At 40.7% G+C, this 19,353-nt stretch overlaps 1 protein-coding gene across 5 annotated transcripts in view; it reads right to left on the bottom strand.

The window, feature by feature from the left end:
- Nucleotides 1-12,567, bottom strand: part of PSIP1 (PC4 and SFRS1 interacting protein 1) — a 43,275-nt gene extending 30,708 nt beyond the window's left edge. For 3 of the 5 annotated variants that reach the window (XM_041761359.1, XM_041761362.1, XM_041761361.1), the window contains exons 1-3: nucleotides 12,383-12,566; nucleotides 11,643-11,851; nucleotides 8,166-8,242 (exon numbers count right to left, since the gene is read on the bottom strand). In XM_041761359.1, coding sequence (XP_041617293.1) covers nucleotides 8,166-8,242; nucleotides 11,643-11,714 — 149 coding nt within the window. In that variant the 5' untranslated portion in view covers nucleotides 11,715-11,851; nucleotides 12,383-12,566. Of the gene's footprint in view, nucleotides 1-8,165; nucleotides 8,243-11,642; nucleotides 11,852-12,382 lie in introns of all 5 variants that reach the window. The other 2 variants (XM_041761358.1, XM_041761357.1) reach the window with 2 other exon arrangements.
- Nucleotides 12,568-19,353: the final 6,786 nt, after the last annotated feature.

The following is a 19,353-nucleotide window of genomic DNA, read 5'->3' as shown; positions in this document are numbered from 1 at the left end:
TCGGGCTCCCGGTGCATGGAGCCTGCTTCTCCCTCTGCCTGTGTCTCTGCCTCTCTCTCTCTCTCTCTCTCTCTCTGTGACTATCATTAATAAATAAATAAATTTAAAAAAAAAGAAAGAAGAAAAAAACAAAATAAAAAATAAAATAAAATAAAATAAAACAAAACATCTCTTCATGGCAATAATTCCTAACAGCTACATACTATTTCACTAAATGGCTATCTCAAAATTGACTTGTTTACTGTTGGCCTTTCTGTAACAAATTTTCTATTATAAAATAATGCAGCCATAATAAATATAATACTGCTCAATCTTTGCACCTTTCTTCATAATATAGAAGCAGAACTGCTGGGTCAAAGGATGTATGTTCAAGACTAAGGAACCCCTTAATGAGACTCAAAAAACCATGGAGGAAGAAAGAATCCTCCCACATCCTCATCATAAAAAAAAAAAAAAAAAAAAAAAAGATAATTATGGAACAGGATGAAGGTATTAGCTATTACCATAGTGGTGATCATATTGTAATATATACATGTATCAAACTGTGGTTGTCATATTGCAACATATAAATGTATCAAATCAATATACACTTTAAACTTGTACTTTTTTTTTTTTATTTATTTATGTGTGCCTGAGCAGCAAGTGAGGAGAGGAACAGAGGGAGCAGATTCTGTGCTCAGCTCCAGAGCCTGACATGGGGCTCTATCTCATGGAATATCTACCCTGATCATGACCTGAGCCAAAAATCAAGAGTCAGACACTCAACCAACTGAGCCACTCAGATGCCCCAAACTTCTACGATATTATGTCTATTATGGGCAGCCCGGGTGGCTCAGAGGTTTAATGCCGCCTTCAGCCCAGGGCATGATCCTGGAGATCTGGGATCGAGTCCCACGTTGGGCTCCCTGCATAGAGTCTGCTTCTCCCTCTGCCTGTACCTCTGCTTTTCTCTCTCTCTCTCTCTCTCTCTCTCTCTCTCAGTGTCTCTAATGAGTGAATAAATAAAATTTATTTATTTATTTATTATTAAAATAAAAAAATTTTAATTAGGTCTATTTTAATTAAAAAAAAAAAAAGAGCACATGGCCACGTGCCCATGCACACATACACAGAATCCTCCCTGGGAATGCAATCCCACAGGTTTGATGAAGAGAGTGCTTAGACAGCCATCACTAGTCCCCAAGGGCACAAGATGATGTGGCTATGGCTCTGATTCATTCTTCAAAGCAGCTCATTTTAAAATGACCTACCAAAACAATAAATAAATAAATAAAAGTTTTCAAATTAAGATTTAAAAAATATAATAACCTACAAACCTAAAAGAAAATACATCAAAACATTAACAGGTTTGGGAGTCATTTCTAAAAAATAGAAATAAAAATTATTTTGTTCCTTTATAGAAACTATCCTAATTTTTTTTTTAATTTTAACAATGAAAAGATATATGTGGGCAGCTCTGGTGGCTCAGCGGTTTAGCGCTGCCTTCAGCCCAGGGCGTGATCCGGGGGTCCCTGGATCGAGTCCCATGTCAGGCTCCCTGCATGGAGCCTGCTTCTCCCTCTGCCTGTGTCTCTCTCTCTCTGTGTCTCTTATGAATAAATAAAAAATTTAAAAAAAAAAAAAAAGAAAAGATATATGTTAATTCAGAGTAACCTATCAAATCCAAAGGTGGAAAGGAACTTAGGTACTACTAAACCCTCACTGTAAGATTAGAAAACTGAAGACCAGAAGGGTTAACTCACTCAAGCAAGGTTATCTAGCTATTAAATAGCAGAGCCTCAACTTTGTACAGTATTCCTTAAGAGGGTTCAGGGTTTCCTTTAATCACTGTAATACAGGGGATCCCTGGGTGGCGCAGCGGTTTGGCGCCTGCCTTTGGCCCAGGGCGTGATCCTGGAGAACCAGGATCGAATCCCACATCGGGCTCCCGGTGCATGGAGCCTGCTTCTCCCTCCGCCTGTGTCTCTGCCTCTCTCTCTCTCTCTCTGTGACTATCATAAATAAATAAAAAAAAAATTAAAAAAAAAAAAATCACTGTAATACAGGCTCTGAAACATCTACTAAAATACTGATCCCATATCTATCAATCTATCTACACACACACACACATATATATATATAAACTCTGACTTTAAATACCACTGTCCTCACCCTTAAGAATCAAGGCTGATATAAAATGTCCTAAGAGAACAGCAAATCATTAACAGTCAGCCCGTGAACAACATGGTGTCTTGGGGTGCTGATCCCCCCTCCCCAAATCATCAAAAATCACAAATAACTTCGACTCTCCCCAAACTTAACTACTTAGCCTACTGGTGACCAGAAGATGTACTGATAACTCAATCAACACATATTTTGTATGTGACATGTATTATATGCCATATTCTTACAATAAAATAAGCTAGGAAATCTGAAACATTATTTTAAAAAAACATAAAGAGAAAATACATTTACAGTACTATAAAAAATTCACACATAAGTAAACTTGCACAGTTCAAATCCATGTTGTTGACCCCTGAACAACATAAGCTTCCCTCATCAGCTCAATTATCACACACCTGGAACTTTCTACCTTTAAAGCAAACGAGAAGGGCTGCCTGCCTAGGTGGCTCAGCAGTTGAGCATCTGTCTTTGGCTCAGGGCGTGATCCCAGGGTCCCAGGATCGATGGGAGTCCCACATCGGCTCCCTGCAGGGAGCCTGCTTCTCCCCCTCTGCCTGTGTCTCTCTCTCATGAATAAATAAAATCTTTAAATAAAATAAAATAAAATAAAGCAAACCAGAAGTCCTATGTAAAAACTGGGAAAGATTAACAGAGATGAAGACACAAAGCTCAAAATTTTAGTATATGTGCTGCCGAAGCAAGCACTACAAAGCTCAAAATTAATTTAACTGTTGTCAAGTAATACCACTGAACAGAAAGCCCTATCTCTGAAAACACTGATTCTAACTTGGTGCTTCATTTCTTCATTATTTGATCACAAAATACAAAATATGCTGTTTTATAAAAGCATACATTCTTTCTAACAGCAAATGATTCAAGAGACAACTGAATATATACCTATGTGCCATGAGCCTGCTGGAATAGAGATGAATAAACAGTTCCTGTCCTCATTATTTGGTATAAGGCTTATGAGAAACTATACCATGTAAAGTCCCATACCAACACACACAGTTAGTTATGGCTAGAATACAGAAGTTGTATACAAGAAGCAAAGAAAATAAAATCCCACCCTATGATTTCATTTCTTTATTCTTTTCTTGTTGGACAGGTTATACAAAAAAACTGGTACCTCCCCATTCATCTTCATTACCAAAACTCTGTATCAGGCAGGTTTTAAAACAGCCTGCGGTAGATATTTTTGAAGTTCCTAGAACTGAGCATCTAACCTCTTTGTATTAAGACAAAATCAATAAGGAAATAAAATAAATTCAACAAAATACCATCTTCATTAAATTTTCTAAATTTTAGAGATAGACCTGAGTATTTCCTCAGTAAGCAATAGCAGTCAGCAAAACTCGAATTGCATTTCGAACAATTTAACACTATAAGTACTTGTCTTAAAAAATAATATGCTAAGGGCAGCCTGGGTGGCTCAGCGGTTTAGCACTGCCTTCAGCCCAGAGTGTAATCCTGGAGACCCAGGATCAAGTCCCACATCAGGCTCCCTGCATGGAGCCTGCTTCTCTCTCTGCCTGTGTCTCTGCCTCTCTCTGTCTCTCTCATGAATAATAACATCTTTAAAAAAAATAATAATAATATGCTAACATTATCTTTAGTAGCTGACACTTATCAATACATACAAAGCACTGTTCTAAGCCATTTTTCACGTAGTATCGTGTTTACAACCCAAAATTCTGAGGTTAATATTCCCATTTTACAAATAAGAAAAGGACACAAGACTAAGTAACCTGCCCAAAGTCATCTAGCAGGTAAATAGCAGCCAGAACTCATAAACAGTCTTCTGATTTAATTGTCTTAAATACTGTATAAATGTTGGTTAATGGACAGCAAATTCATAATCAACAAATGATTTTATCTAGGGCATACACTTTCAACTATCATCAAATATTTAACAACTGCTATGCATCAGGCACTTAACTAAATGATGACAAACAAGATAGACAAAGGTCCCTGCTCTCTAAGCTCTTCATTTGTGGGTGAAGGAAAGATGAAAAAAAATTTCAGTCATCATAGCAATCAAGGAAATAAGTATGAAAAAGAGAATGTGAGCTAAGATCTAAAGGACTTTGAAAATCTGAAGGCATTTCCCCAAAAAAAAAAAAAAAAAAAAAAAGGCAAGGACCTGAGAAAAGTAGATTTTTTTTTTTTGAAAAGTAGATTTCTGAAGTGAAAAAATGTGATGAGGGTGGAGAAATAAACATAGGCTAATTTATACAGGGTCTTAATAAACAGTATTTATAGACAAATTTGAGGGTTCTGTTTGTTGGTAATGCTAATTAGGAAGCCACTGAAGATTTCTGGACTGGGAAATTTTAAGATCTGACTAGGATATGAAGATTGCTTTGACTATACATGAAGCATGCAAACTGAGGCCAAGATAGGGTTAGGACAATTTTTATAAGAGTAATTGTGGCATGGGCTGAACTTGCAGTAGAGGAGATAAAGAATGGACAGATCATAATGCACTTTAAAAGAAAAGAATAAAAACTTGCTGGGAGACGACACATGGGGAGGAAGGGGAAAAAGTATAATATGTAATTAAAGGTAATGCCACAACTTGGCTCCAGCAAAGCACTGGGTCCTTGTCAGTCTCATACACTAAGAATCTGTCTTGAATGATAAGTTTAAAGATACCTAGCAGATTGTCACACTTGGTATACATAAGGGCTCATTGTTGTCTAATATTTCAAAACTCGATTACTGGATGAACTTAACTGTGAATGTCATAAAAGACTAAGAAAAACCAATGCAAGAATGAAGCTCCAAAAAGATTCTGCATTAATTCAAATTAAAAAAATACCTTTTAAAAAACCTTAATCTATAAATCAGTAATGAGGAAGTATAGTTTTCCAAACTGCCATTTCTTCTCCCATGTTCTTCCTTTCCCTTATCCCTAACTATAGGCTGTTAGAATAAAGCAGGGGGGGAGGGGAGTGAAAGTCACCAGACCAATGCAGATACAGCAACAATGCCTTTCCAAAGATAACTGGTATACTTATGACAGTACGAAGGCACAAAATATCACAAGTTGAATTGAAAATTTATTAGCTTAATTTTATTTTTTTTTTCAAGATTTTATTTACTTATTCATGGAGACAGAGAAAAAGAAAGACAGAGAGAGACAGAGACACAGGCAGAGGGAGAAGCAGGCTCCACACAGGGAGCCTGACGTGGGACTGGTTCCCGGGACTCCAGGATCACGCCCTGGACTGAAGGCGATGCTAAACCGCTGAGCCACCCAGGCTGCCCTATTAGCTTAATTTTAAAGTTATATTCTAAATCCACAAATATATTCTGAGTTCTTGAATATTAATAATCATTATCTTCATTAATCACTCAATACCATTATTTCATTATTAACCAATGTTTAATGAACCAAACAATGTTTAATGAAAGTTTGGTTACTTGGTTTTGTTTTAAAATTTACAGATATTTTTGGGATCCCTGGCTGGCGCAGTGGTTTGGCGCCTGCCTTTGGCCCAGGGCGCCATCCTGGACACCCGGGATCGAATCCCACATCGGGCTCCCGGTGCATGGAGCCTGCTTCTCCCTCTGCCTGTGTCTCTGCCTCTCTCTCTCTCTCTCTATGCGACTATCATAAATAAACAAAAATTAAAAATAAATAAATAAAATTTAAAAATTTACAGATATTTTCAATGTAAAAATCTTCATTTTTAAGTGCTGAGGGAAGGTATTGTAATTCCTCTAAATACAATATAAAAATAAACTGTGTCCTATGAAGCTACAGGGATACATAGGAAATTATATAAAACCTGTCCCATTTCAGAGAAATCAAATTTTAAAAATTCTAAACTGGGATCCCTGGGTGGCTCTGTGGCTTAGCGCCTGCCTTTGGCCCAGGGCGCAATCCTGGAGTCCCGGGATCGAGTCCCACATCGGGCTCCCTGCATGGAGCCTGCTTCTCCCTCTGCCTGTGTCTCTGCCTCTCTCTCTCTCTCTCTGTGTCTTTCATGAATAAATAAATAAAATCTTTAAACAAATAAATAATTTTTTTAAAAAATAAAAGAAATAAAATATTCTAAACTTACAAAGCTGAAAAATTCTAAGGAATGTCTACTTACATTACTACAGTGTTTCCAAACTTCACATGCATCAGAATCATCTGGAAGGCTTGTTAAAACAGACTGCTGGGCCCACCCCAGTTTCTTTTTTTTAAAGATTTTATTTATTCATTCATGGGAGCCACAGAGAGAAAGAGAGAGGGAGAAGCAGGCTCCTCACAGGGAGCCCGATGTGGGACTCGATCCCAGGTCTCCAGGGTCACGCCCCGGGCCGAAGCCAACACTAAACCACCAAGCCTCCCGGGCTGCCCAACACACTCCAGTTTCTGATTCAGTAATTGTGAGGTGGGGTCCTAGAATTCGCAGGCCTAAAATTCCCATGTGATGCTAGTGCAGCTTGACCTAGTACCACACTTGGTAAACTGCTATTTCATTACACATACACAAATTTTTCATCAGAGATACCTTTTCCTATTAAGTTTATGGGAATTTTTTAAATGATAGATTACCCTATTGAGTTATAAATTCATCATTTCTTACAAAACCTAAGTTTTTATATGTAGGATTTACCTAAACTAATTATGAAGGCTAACTCTATGAAGGCCAATCCAATTCTGGACTCAAAACTGTATTTAAAAAAAAAAAAAATCATGTGGCATTATAGAATACCATTAACATGAAATGTCCAAAATTGGCAAATATACACAGTGGTTGTCTAATTTTTAGGGGAGGAGGGAATGGAGAATAATTGCTAATGGATATGAAAATAAATGTACTAAAGTCCACTGAATTACATACTTTAAACAAGTGAACCTTTATGATGAAAGCTTCATCTCAATAAAGCTATTAAAAGAAATTATGTGAAAGTTCATACAATAACTAAGCAACATTAAACCAAATGTTGCAATTATAGACACTGTTAGGATCACATAATTCTAATTAGAGTATCACCAACTTTGTTTCTCCTGGTCCAAGGTAAACAAGCCTACTTTACCAAAATTACTGCAAGTTTTAAACTTCAAGTCCAAAATCATGAACAAATATATATGAACAAAACATATGAACAGTACTTATAAGACTGTTAAATTATAGATATGTAGAGTATCATATACCAAAATCAATGAAATAGGCCTTGGAGTAGTCCTATGCACCCAGAAGTACCAATTCAACAATAGTCGATAATTTTTTTTGAAAAATTAATTTGCACTACCAAATTGGTCCTCGGACCATATATCCACCAGGGGCAGCAGAATAGTCACAGTGACTCTCAGGACTGCCTAAATACACACAAGAGATAACTATCGCAGATTTCTTTTCACTCTTCCCCTAATATACCATTTGTGTGGCTAATATCACAAAGTCTAAAACGGGGTTCTAGGCTGTCCTTATGAAAAGCATTTATTATACTAAGTATCAATACCAAATACCCTGTCAAGAACTTTCTTTACATACTTCCATCTATCAGCCATTCTTTTGGTTGCTGAGGATCCATATACATCCCCCTTTCAAGATTAAGGAAACATCTATTCCAATAAAAGTTAAGCCAGCAGCATATAATTTTTCTGCCTTAATAATAAAATTTAAAAGGGAAACTTGAAGACTTTTTCTAAAGTTCAAAGATGATCTTTAAGTTTCCCTATCATTACTCTATTACTTTCTCTTTGAAATAATCTCTACTTGGGGGATCCCTGGGTGGCGCAGTGGTTTGGCGCTTGCCTTTGGCCCAGGGCGCGATCCTGGAGACCCCGGATTGAATCCCACATCAGGCTCCCGGTGCATGGAGCCTGCTTCTCCCTCTGCCTATGTCTCTGCCTCTCTCTCTCTCTCTCTCTCTGTGACTATCATAAATAAATAAAAATTAAAAAAAAAAAAAAAGAAAGAATCTCTACTTGTTTTTCATTTTATGCTCAATGACCCTGCTGAATTAACTGATTTGCCTTTAGAGCTAAAAGGACTTACGTCTCATGAGTTCCAAAAAAGAAAATGGGTAGTTTGTTTGTGGGTGGTTTTACAGCTCCATCAGGAACTTCATCTACCTAAAAGAAAGATCAGAGAAATTAAAATCTTTTAAATCACACACATCTCAACACACCAGAATAAAGAACAAGACATCCAAAAAGGATCTGATAAAAGTAGGCCAATTCCATAGGTCATAATCCCTATCCCAGTTCAGAAACCCAAGAAGCTCTTAAACCCAAAATATTTCTCAAAACTCAATTGACGGCAAAACCTGGACTGACACTGAAACTATTTCATCATTACTTTTATTCATCAGTGTTTCTACTGATGCTTATCTGCAAAAATATTGTTAGATTATTATTTGCCATTTTTGAAGACCCTATACCAAAAGCAAAATATATACCATATGTACCATCATTACCTTTAAAAATCCTCAAATTCTGAATTTTAAACATATCTGACCCTGAGCATTTCAGATAAGGGAGCTGAACCTGTAAAAAATCCTAAATGATATTTCTGCAGGGAAGCTATACAAATATCAGAGTAACACAAAAGCAGACATTAACCAAAGTTTCAAGTATTATTTCTTAGTTTGAAACACGTATTCTGGAAAGACCTTACACCTACAAGGCTGACTCTCATGAAGATCTGTTCCTTTTCATTTCTCTCTCAAGTGTTCTAAGTAAGCAACAAAGAAAGTATCAGCTGCTATTATGTCTAATATATCTGTAATACTTGTTAGTTTCCCTTAACAATAAAGGGAAAGCAGACCTCAAGGGTAAAGCCATCAGGCAGTAACATCAAGCCAGAATTTAATATTTCTGGTTTTTCATTGCTTAAACTTCATAATAACATTTCTATGTCATAACCGTCCTAATTTCAAAGACATTTTAAAAAATCAGTTAGCTTTGTTAGAAAGGGAGCAGACCATTTGAGGACCTATTAAGCTCTGTATGCCTTACCTTGTTGAAGAAGACTGTGAATGGTTTGACTGGCAGTCCGACGGTTTCAGACATCAACAGAATCATTATCACCTAACACTCTTAGGGACTTTAATTTCCTCACCTATACCATCATCATACTGGTCATTTCATTTCAACCTCATGAGAAGGCCCCCAAAACTGTGAAAATCCTCAGAGCCCTTAAGATAAGGGATATTTTCAGTCAACCTAGTTCATATGCTTCTTTCTTCTAGCAAACTGTTTTTTTTTTTTTAAGATTTTATTTATTTATTCATGAGAGACAGAGAGAGAGAGAGAGGCAGAGACACAGGCAGAGGGAGAAGCAGGCTCCATGCAGGGAGCCTGACGTGGGACTCGATCCCAGGTCTCCAGGATCAGACCCTGGGCTGAAGGTGGCGCTAAACCACTGAGCCACCCGGGCTGCCCCTAGCAAACAGTTCTAAATGTACAGTACCTACGTAGTTTAATAAACGTCAGGCAATTTTTTAAAAGCTGACTGTAAAAACAATTATTAAGGATACAGGATTACAAGAACATGCAAAACTTAAAAATTAATCAAGTTTGGAATATGGAGCCAAAAAAATAGTAACATCAAAGTATGGACAATTGTCACCTTCACAGATGAAACCTTAAACACCCTACCCTTTCTAAAGCAAAGACATAATTTTTTAGGATCAGAGAAGACAGAATAAGGAATATAGTTCTTGAACACAGTATCAAACCAAATTCACCTGCTTCTAAGAAAAAAAGGAGAAAAGAGACAAAAATTTCCCATTCCCACCCAAGTGAACTTGTTGAACATAGAACCTTTTAAATAAAGAAGGGAAATATTATGGCCTTCCTAAGGCTACTTATTTTGCTTTTAGCAGTACCAACTCCATCATCTAACCCAATGAAGTGTGTGGAGAGGACAACTTGTAAGAAAAGTAAATAACTCTTTAAACATTTTCATTTGGCTTTTAACTGTAGCGTAGCATTGAAATGTGAATACAAATACACACTAAAGGCTCAGATATCAACACCTCAAAATAAATAAGGATGTTAAAACCATGAAAAAAATATCTTGGAGGGGACTTAAACCTGGACTTAAACCAGTTTCCCTCTCCTCTATTCAAACATGAAATAGTGTTTTATAAGTACACGATTACATACTAAGGACTGGGTGGCATGACGAAATTCAGTTTGTCTATTGCCCTCAAGAAGCTTACAATCTAAAAAAAAAGCTTATACTCTATTTGGAAATTGAGGCATGCACATAAGAATTAAAATGTTATCACAAAAGAAATAGAGTGTCAAATACAAATATATAAATTAAGAATTTTGAGTAAGGATTGTTCAAGATAAGACTGGTGAAAAGGCAGACTTGACAGACTGGGGCTAGGGGGTAGATCTTTCCAGGTTTAGGAAGGAAACCTGTAAGTAAGAACTGGATAGGGGAAAAAAAAAAAAATCAAGAAACAGTGAACATTTTATACTTGGACAGCAGTCAGCGAACATACTACATAATTCTCTGTAACCAACGGGTATGTTTTCTCCCAGTTGACATAATTAAAACTACAGTATTTAATTGTTTTTAATACACTCCTCAAAGAAGAGTAGATTTTTTTTTTTTTTTAGAAGAGTAGATTAATGAAAATCATAACTTTAGAATATCAAGTTTACATTTAAAAAAGATGTGGGGCATTCTAATCCAATGGATCGCAACAGTTTTTTGATTCTATCATCATCTTAGAACTTGAGTCCTACCATAAGCTAACAAAAGGACCTTTTTTTCTGAAAATGGCGCTTAGGTATTAGTCTCTATTTTTAAATGTCACAAAAAATCCTGGGCCTTAATTACCTCTCTGTACCACTAGATGTGAACCTAGGAATCTGGGTGTACTGCTCCTTTGCCTATGGGAAACAAAGAGGTAAAACAACTTCTTCAAGGTCATAAGCCAAACTTCACTAATACAAATGTGAAAATAAATTTACAAAAAACTTCGTGTAAAATTTTCAATAATATCCAGTCCTAAATCTCCATTAAAAAAGCAAATCCAGAAGGCCTCATCAACTACAAAACATAAAAAAAAAAAAATCCCTATGCATCCAATTTAATCACACCTTTGACATCCAAGAGTCTGCATAAACTCCACTGAGATAACTCTGCATTTCACTCGAAATTTTAAAGATTTCAATGTTTCATTAAACAGTAAACATAAAAAAAAAAAATCCAACCTTGATTATTTTCACCTACAATGGAACATTAACTGGCATCACGTTTAAATATTTCCTATTAAGAAAACCTGCCCAAGTCTGTCGAAAACCATAAGGAAACGCTTAAGTAGAAACACCTGGCTTTTTACAATTCCACGGGAGATCCCTGGGCAAAAAGCTAAAACGAAAGGTTGCCAGTGAGACCACAGGAAAGGGGGGGGCGCAGAAAGGACACGAGAGCAAAATTCAGAGACAGGGTAGGAAGTAGGCCCCCGAGGAAGGTGGCGCCGCTCACCGCGAAGGCTAAAAAATCACTTACTCGAGCTGGCCAATGAGGGTAACCTTTCATCTTGGCGAAGATGAGGTCTCCAGGTTTGAAATCGCGAGTCATGTTTCGGGGGCGAGGCCGGGGGTCTGCAGCCCGGGGGGGGCGCGGCGCGCGGCCGGCGGGGGGGCGCCGAGGGGGGCGGCCGGAGCCCAGGCGCCCGGGGCGGCGGGGGGAGGATGCCTCCGGGCGTCCCGACGCGCCTGCGAGGGAGAGCACCGAGGGCGGTTAAGGCTCAGGAACCCGAAGGGAGGGGCCGCACGGGAGGCCCGGGGAGGGGCGGGGGAGGGGCGGGAGGCAGGGCGGGTGGGGGTGGGAGGCTGAGGGGCGAGCCGCCGCCGCTCCTCCCCCGGTGCGCGGCCTCCGCAGCCCAGGAGCTGCCCCTCCGGGCTTCGCCAGGTCCCCCGCTCGACGACCGCGAGGCCGCCGCCACCTGAGGCAGGGATGCTGCTCGGCCCCCGGTCCCCTCCCTCCGCCCCATCTTCCCTCCGGCTTCTTTCTCCGGGCGTAAGCCCCAAGGGGGGGTGGGGGGATCTGGGGAGAGGAATAAAGGATGGCACGGGGGGAAGGGGCGTCCGCCTCCCCCGGCCCGCCTCCCGACGGCCGCAGCCCCCCCGCTCCCGGGCGCTCCCGGGCGCTCCCGGGCGCTCCCGGCCGGGCCGCGGCCACTGCCCCGCTACCGCCCGCAGCGAGGCCACAGGGGGGGGCGGGGCGAGTCCCCGGCGCCCGCTCACCTGCCGGGGCCGCGGGCGCGGAGGCTGCGGTGGCGGGCCGGCCGCCTCTGCCCGCGTCCACGCAAGCCACCTGCGCCACCAGCTGCCGCAGAGGCGTCTCAACGGCTCCGAATCGCAACCGCCGCCGCCGCCGCCGCCGCCGTCGCTGCGCTGCTCCCGCGCGGCTCCCGCTCGGCGCCCGCTAGCGCTGGGGCGGCACCAACTGCTCGCCCGCGGAGGGGGGACGACGCGGCGGCGGCCCGAGGTGTGTGGCTCGGGAGCGGAGCTCCGGAAGGCGCTAGAGCCCCAGGCCGGCTCGGGCCCCGGAGTTGCAGGCACGTGGGGAGGCAGACGGGGGGCGCGGGAACAAAGGAGTGGGCGAAAACAGCTGGGCCCGCGGCGGCTCCCCCCGCGGTGTGCAGAGTGGACCGGCCCGGCCCGCCCCTGCTGGCTGCGCTGCGTGTGTGTATTTGTATGTGTACTGTATGTAAAAGGCGGGGAGGGAGGAAACGATTGTTGTGGACGGGGTTTGGGGGCGGGTATCCGGGCCTCCAGCCCTTGGCTGTGTGTTAGGGAGAACCTGGCAGCCTAAGCTGCGTGTTCTTGCACCGTTTCCCAGGGTGGGGAGGCTTTAATGCTGCACTTGCGCGGTTTGCACCATCCATCCGAAAAGAACTGTACAAAAACCCATAGATGAAATCGGAGCATGAGGCTGTTGCAGGGTGTGCAGCTTGTAGGCCTCTTACACCTCGCCGAATGGGCCTTACGGTCGCCTTTTCCTTGAAATTGTAAAATGAGAAAACCCCGTGTCTTTCCTTTTAAATCTAAAGCACCAAGAACTATGGAGAAAACTGCAATCCTAACGAATGCAAAATGTGAAGGGAAGAAAACAATGACAGGAAAGCATAAGACTCTCAAATAGGATGTGGGTTTGGGCCCGTACTAAATCTTAGCTGCATCTAAATGGTATTTCTTTAGTAGAATGGTAGCCGAGGAGTGGTAAAGTGTAGAGCTGTTGCTAAACCTCACGCGTTTTAGCTCTTAAAAGACTCTTCAAGGGCTTTCTAAAATTATTTCATTTTTTTTGATCCTTTGGCCAATATATTTTTTTTAAGACGTCGTTGGTAACATGACCAGCTTTTTAACGTGAATTGATATTTTGATATTTTTACCAGGACTGTGTCACTAGAATTGTCTAATTTTGCTTAACCATTAACATTCACTCAGGTTCCCAATACATGTAGTAAATAAAAAGGCATTTTGAAAATTAATAAATTAATCCTAAGTTTTATTTCATGCTTCATTGACACACACACACTCCCCCCCAAAGTACCTACTGTGTATCAGGCATTTATAGGCTCTGGAATACAACCGACCAAAAAGCACAAATACTTCCTGTCTAAAACAGAACAAAAATGGGAAAAAGCATAAGAATATTAAAATATATGAATAATGACATGTAGCTCATACTCCCTTAAGTGAACTCACAACTGGGAATAAAATCAGGGAAAGCTTTATTAAAGTAGGTAATAATCAAGAAGAATATTTTGAAAGAGATACACACTTCCCTAAAAGGAATGAAGATATCCCAATGCAAATTGTCCTGCAGGGAATTTCCAGAGACTATATCACACCTCTGCAACAGGCAGAGGGTTCCAAATGTTGCAAAAAGAGGAATTGACTGGCAGGGAAGAGAGAAAGGTTAAAGAACGGCCTTGAGGCTTCTCATCCTGAATGAGTTTGATATGATGCATGCTAGGGAGCCACTAACGGTTATGGAGCAAGAAAGTAAAGATGATTCTTTAAAAAGTTATTCTTGCTTGCTACAAAGTAGACGGCGGTAGAAAGAGGTTGGAGGTTACTGTTGTACTCCCAAAGTGACCTATTTCTAGATGAGACTGGTGGCTGAAAAGGCAAGAAAGTGAACAGCTAAGTACACAAAGGAATGATTACCAGGCATTTGCCATAAATTGTGCACAGGAAAAGTGGAGAAAGATGTGTTGAAGAGAATTCCAAGACACTGAGTAGGAGGGACCAAGATGCCTTGGTCTCTCCAGCTACCATTTCTTGCATACCTCCTTTGTTCGAAGCCTCTTAAGTCTTTGCAATTCCAAGTATGGTCCAGGGCCCAGCAGCATGGGTTACACCTCCCCAGACTTGCTGAATCATAATCTGCATTTTTAACAAGACCCCCAGGTGATTCTTATGCATATTCAAATTTGAGAGACTTGCTGTGGAGGTTGCTACAGGAACCTTAAACCAAGTAGGGAAAACACGTTGAGCAGATCAATTATAATTAATATTAAAAGAAAACTTTTTATTAGTGCTAAATGATGGAACAAGAGAAAAAGGAGTGGTTACTGTGAGTGGTGGGATGGTCCTCAGAAAAGACATGAAAATAGAGGGAAAATGGAAAAGCATTGACGTTTCAGTGCCAAAGGTAAATATAGAAAGTACAAACTTAGCTCTTGGTGTCTTTCAGTTTGGCAATTTCAATTTGTGATAGTCTATAGACAGTGAGCGATACCCTTGAAACAATAAGTCAGGGCAAAGCAGGTGGTAGTTTAAGCCTCCAGAGAACAAAAGCCCAGGATCCCTGGGAGCAGCAGTTCGGAATGGGAGGGAAAGGAAGAATGGAGAGGGAGGAGGGGAGGTTGCACTCTGCAGAGCTAGTTGGAGAGCTTTTCTGAACTGGGAGCCTGTGCCCCTCCCCAACTGCGCTTGATGCACCCCGCCCCCATACTCAGTCTTCTTGGGGAGGGGGGAGGAAAAGTACAGCAAGATGGAGATTTAAGGGCAGTGAGAAAGTTGTCTGAGAATCTAATTTCCAAAACAAATGAAGCAAGGGGGTGGAGGAAGGAGGAGGTGAGGCGGGGAAGGAGATCTAAATGAACTGAAGAAGTAATCTGATTTACATTCTCTCGTTCTTATCAGGGTGCTCCTGTCCCCATTTTACAGATGAGGGAACAGGCTCACAGAAGTTCAGCGACTTGCCCCAAATCACACATCTAGTCCAGCAGCCAAGACAAGGTTCCGGGTCCACACCACCTCTAGGTGGAGCAGGGGGCCAGGAGTGCTGGAGACCCAGGAGCCTTTAATTAGAAAAAGATGTTGGAAGGAAAAGCAGCCAGCACTCACCCTTCCACCTAACGTCTTTGGACTAGAAAGTATTTCCAGCTTCAAACTTTCTAACGACCTTCCTCTACCCCACCCTACTCCCCAGCATGTCCCTACCACCTGCCCATTCTATTGAACTCCTAGTTTTAAGAGCCTCAACCCCAAAATCACCTCCAGAAAGGCTTCTGACCTCATATTACTGTGGCATAATTTCTTATTTACAATCCTTCAGAATAATATTTAAACTACTTAGGGACGCCTAGGTGGCTTAGCTGTTGAGCATCTGCCTTTGGCTCAGGGTGTGATCCTGGAGTCCCAGGATCCAGTCCTGCATCAGGCTTCCTGCATGGAGCCTGCTTTCTCCCCCTGCCTGTGTCTCTGCCTCTCTCTCTGCGTCTCTCATGAATGAATAAATAAAAATCTTAAAAAATAAATTAACTGCTTAGAAAGAGGCACCATCTTAATTATCAGTGCCTGGCATTTAGCGGGCACTAAATAAAATTTTTCTCAATAAATATTTGTTGAATAAGAGGAAGGGACAAGTGAAAAACTCTCTAGTTGGGATCCCTGGGTGGCTCAGTGATTTAGCACCTGCCTTTGGCCCAGGTCATGATCCTGAAGTCCCGGGATCAAGTCCCACATCGGGTTCCCTGCATGGAGCCTGCTTCTACCTCTGCCTGTGTCTCTGCCTCTCTCTGTGTGTCTCATGAATAAATAAATAAAATCTTTAAAAAAAAAGAAAAAAGAAAAAGAAAACCTCTCTAGTCCCTTAGAGAAAACATAGACACTTTACAAGACATTTGTTTTTGTTTTGACTTTGTGAATTTTTTGTGTACTTAAAGGATAACCCTTTAAAAAGCACTAGCATGTTTTCATCACCTCAAATACATTCATTTGATAGTTTTAATGGAAATCTTTCTAAATGAGATTTGATATCTATCCCCCAAATTAAGTAATGATAATCCCTTCCTTCACATCTTTACATTGAATATACATAATTCCCTCAATGTGCAGTATTTATAACTTAAACTTGGGAGTATGGACCCCAATTACTGAACTTTTCTTGTGTGTGATACTTCAAGCTTCGTAATGGGGAAGTTAGCAAGAATATGGGGAAGATAAAGGGCATTGATCAAAGAGCTAGTTCAGTCGGGGATGTCATAAATCTGGTCTAAGCCTAGCTTCCCCTGGCTTCTCTTAGCTTCAATAAGCATTTGGATTTTGGGCCCTTTGTATAGGGGAAAGCAATCTCTCCTGGATTCTGAGACAGCGTAGATACACCACTGAGCTGGTTTACCAAGGGGTAGAGGAGAGTAATTCTCAGACACATGGGATAAGAGAAACCTTATCGAGTCTTAGTGCTCTTTAGGACAGTTGTCAAAAAGCTAGGCTAGGACAGGGATGGACAGTTGACCTGTGAGTGATGTCACTGCCTATTCTGAAGGCTGCCAAGACTGTGTGTTATTTAAGTGGAATTTTGAAAATCACTGCACGACCTCCTCTATAATCACTTCTCATCTCAGAAACTTGGTGTGGGGCAGCCCGGGTGGCTCAGCGGTTTAGTGCCGCCTACAGCTCAGGGCGTGATCCTGGAGACCCGGGATCGAGTCCCGCGTCGGGCTCCCTGCGTGGAGCCTGCTTCTCCCTCTGCCTCTCTCTCTCTCCTCTCTGTGTATTCTCATGAATAAATAAATAAATAATCTTAAAAAAAAAGATTATTAAAAAAAAAAAAAAAAGAAAGAAACTTGGTGTGCTTCTTCCTTAGCTCTCCACATCCATTGTCAACTAAGGCTTCTCTCATCCCATATGTCTGTGAACCATGCTCCTCTTTATTCTTCTCACAAGGAACAGTCCTTGTGTCTTTTTTCCTTTTTCATCCTCTTCTTTCTTGTATGTTTTTCCTCATTTTCCTGCACCCTCTCACCTTCTGAGCTGGGTAACTGAGAAGGATAGCTTTGAAAATGGAATGATCACTTCTTCTGGTCAACGGGCCTAGCAAATGTGGTATCTTTTATTATCTTTGTGCCTTTGGTTCTTCTAGGGGTGGAGAAATAAGTAGTGATCCTCAATGGTTAGGAATTGTAAGAGGGAGGGGATGGGATGCCTATAAAGTGGCAACACTAGGGAGATATTCACAGGGATGGAGTAGTTCTGTATCTTGATTATGGTAATTGTGGCAGAAATTTACCCATGTGACAAAAATAGCATAGAACATACACAATGTACCAATGTCGATTTCCTGGTTTTGTCATTGTACTATAGTTGGTTAAGATGTAAACATTAGAGGAAATGGGCGATAGGTTATACAGGACCTTTCTGTATTATTTTTGCAATTTCCTGTGAATCTAGAAATATTTCAAAGTAAAGGTAAAAAAAAAAAAAAAACCAGGTATATATAGAAGGTTCAAGAGAACTTTTTTGTTTAAGGCAAGGAAAATCTGTTTGTGTTTATAGGTATTAGGAAATTTGGAATAGGGCTAGGATAAGGAGAGAAATACAATATTTGTAGTGCCTGTATGTGTGTGTGTATGTGAGTGTGTGTGACACATGTCTCCTACAATGCTTTCCTTTTTTTCTTCTGCATGACCATGAATATCTCCCTACTGCTACCACCACTTTATAGTCATCCCAACCCTTTACCCCTTGCAATTCCTAACCGATGGCAATCACTAACCATTTCTCTATCCCTATTAATTTGTTATTTCATTATATATATGGAATCATAGAGTATGTGATCTTTGCAGATGGTCTTTTTCCACTCATCTTAATGCTTTATAATCCATTAAAATTTTTTTGAAAGATTTTATTTAGTTATTTATTTAATTATTTATTTGAAAGAAAGAATGAGCATGAGCAGGAGGAGGGGCAGAGGGAGAGGGAGATACAGACTCCCCACTAAGCAGGGAGACCTGTGATATGGGGCTCAATCCCAGGACACTGAGATCATGACTAAACCTAAAGTCAGATGCTTAAGGGATTGAGTCATCTGGGTGCCCGACCTAAGTTTCTCTGCATATCAGAAGTTCATTACTTTTAGGGATGCCTGAGTGGCTCAGCGGTTGAGCATCTGCCTTTGGCTCAGGGTGTGATCCTGGGGTCCCGGGATCAAGTCCCACATCAGGCTCCCTGCATGGAGCCTGCTTCCCCCTCTGCCTGTGTCTCTGCCTCTCTCTGTGTGTCTCTCATTAATAAATAAATAAAATCTTACAAAAGAAGAATTCTTTAAAGAAAAGTTCATTACTTTTTATTTCTAAGTAGATTCCATGGTATAGATTTACATAGTTTGTTTAACCGTTTACCTATTGAAGGTCATTTTGGTTGTTTCCAGATTTTTGCTATTACAATTAAAGCTGTTGCAAACATTCCTGTACATGTTTCGTGTGAGTAAAAGTTTTTATTCCTCTGGGATACATGCCCAGGAGTACAATTAGTGGGTCATATTATAGTTACATACTTAGGTTTTTAAGAAATCACTGTTTTCCAGAATGGCTGTACATTTTACATTCCCACCAACAATGTATGAGAGATCTAGTTTTTCCACATCTTCACCATCATTTGGAACTGTCACTAGTTTTTCTTTTCACTGTTCTAATAGGTGTGGTCTTGGTTTTCCTTTTCCTAATGATTAATGATAGTAAACATCTTTTCATTTGCTTATTTACCATCTGTATGTCCTCTTTGGTGAAATGTCTCTTCATGTTCTTTGCCAATTTCCTAATTGGACTAGTTTTTTACTGTTGAGTTTTAAACATTTTTTCAATATTTTAGGGAGGAAACCTTTGTCCGATGTGATTTGCAAATATTTTCTCCCAATCTATCTCTTGTCCTTTCATCTTCTTTACAGAATCTTTCGTAGACTAGAAGTTGTTAATATT

The sequence above is a fragment of the Vulpes lagopus genome, chromosome 7 (genome assembly GCF_018345385.1).
Source record: "Vulpes lagopus strain Blue_001 chromosome 7, ASM1834538v1, whole genome shotgun sequence".
Classification (NCBI taxonomy): Eukaryota; Metazoa; Chordata; class Mammalia; order Carnivora; family Canidae; genus Vulpes; species Vulpes lagopus.
The sequence above is the reverse complement of the archived record's forward strand: the minus strand, read 5'-3'. Positions and strand labels throughout refer to the sequence as shown.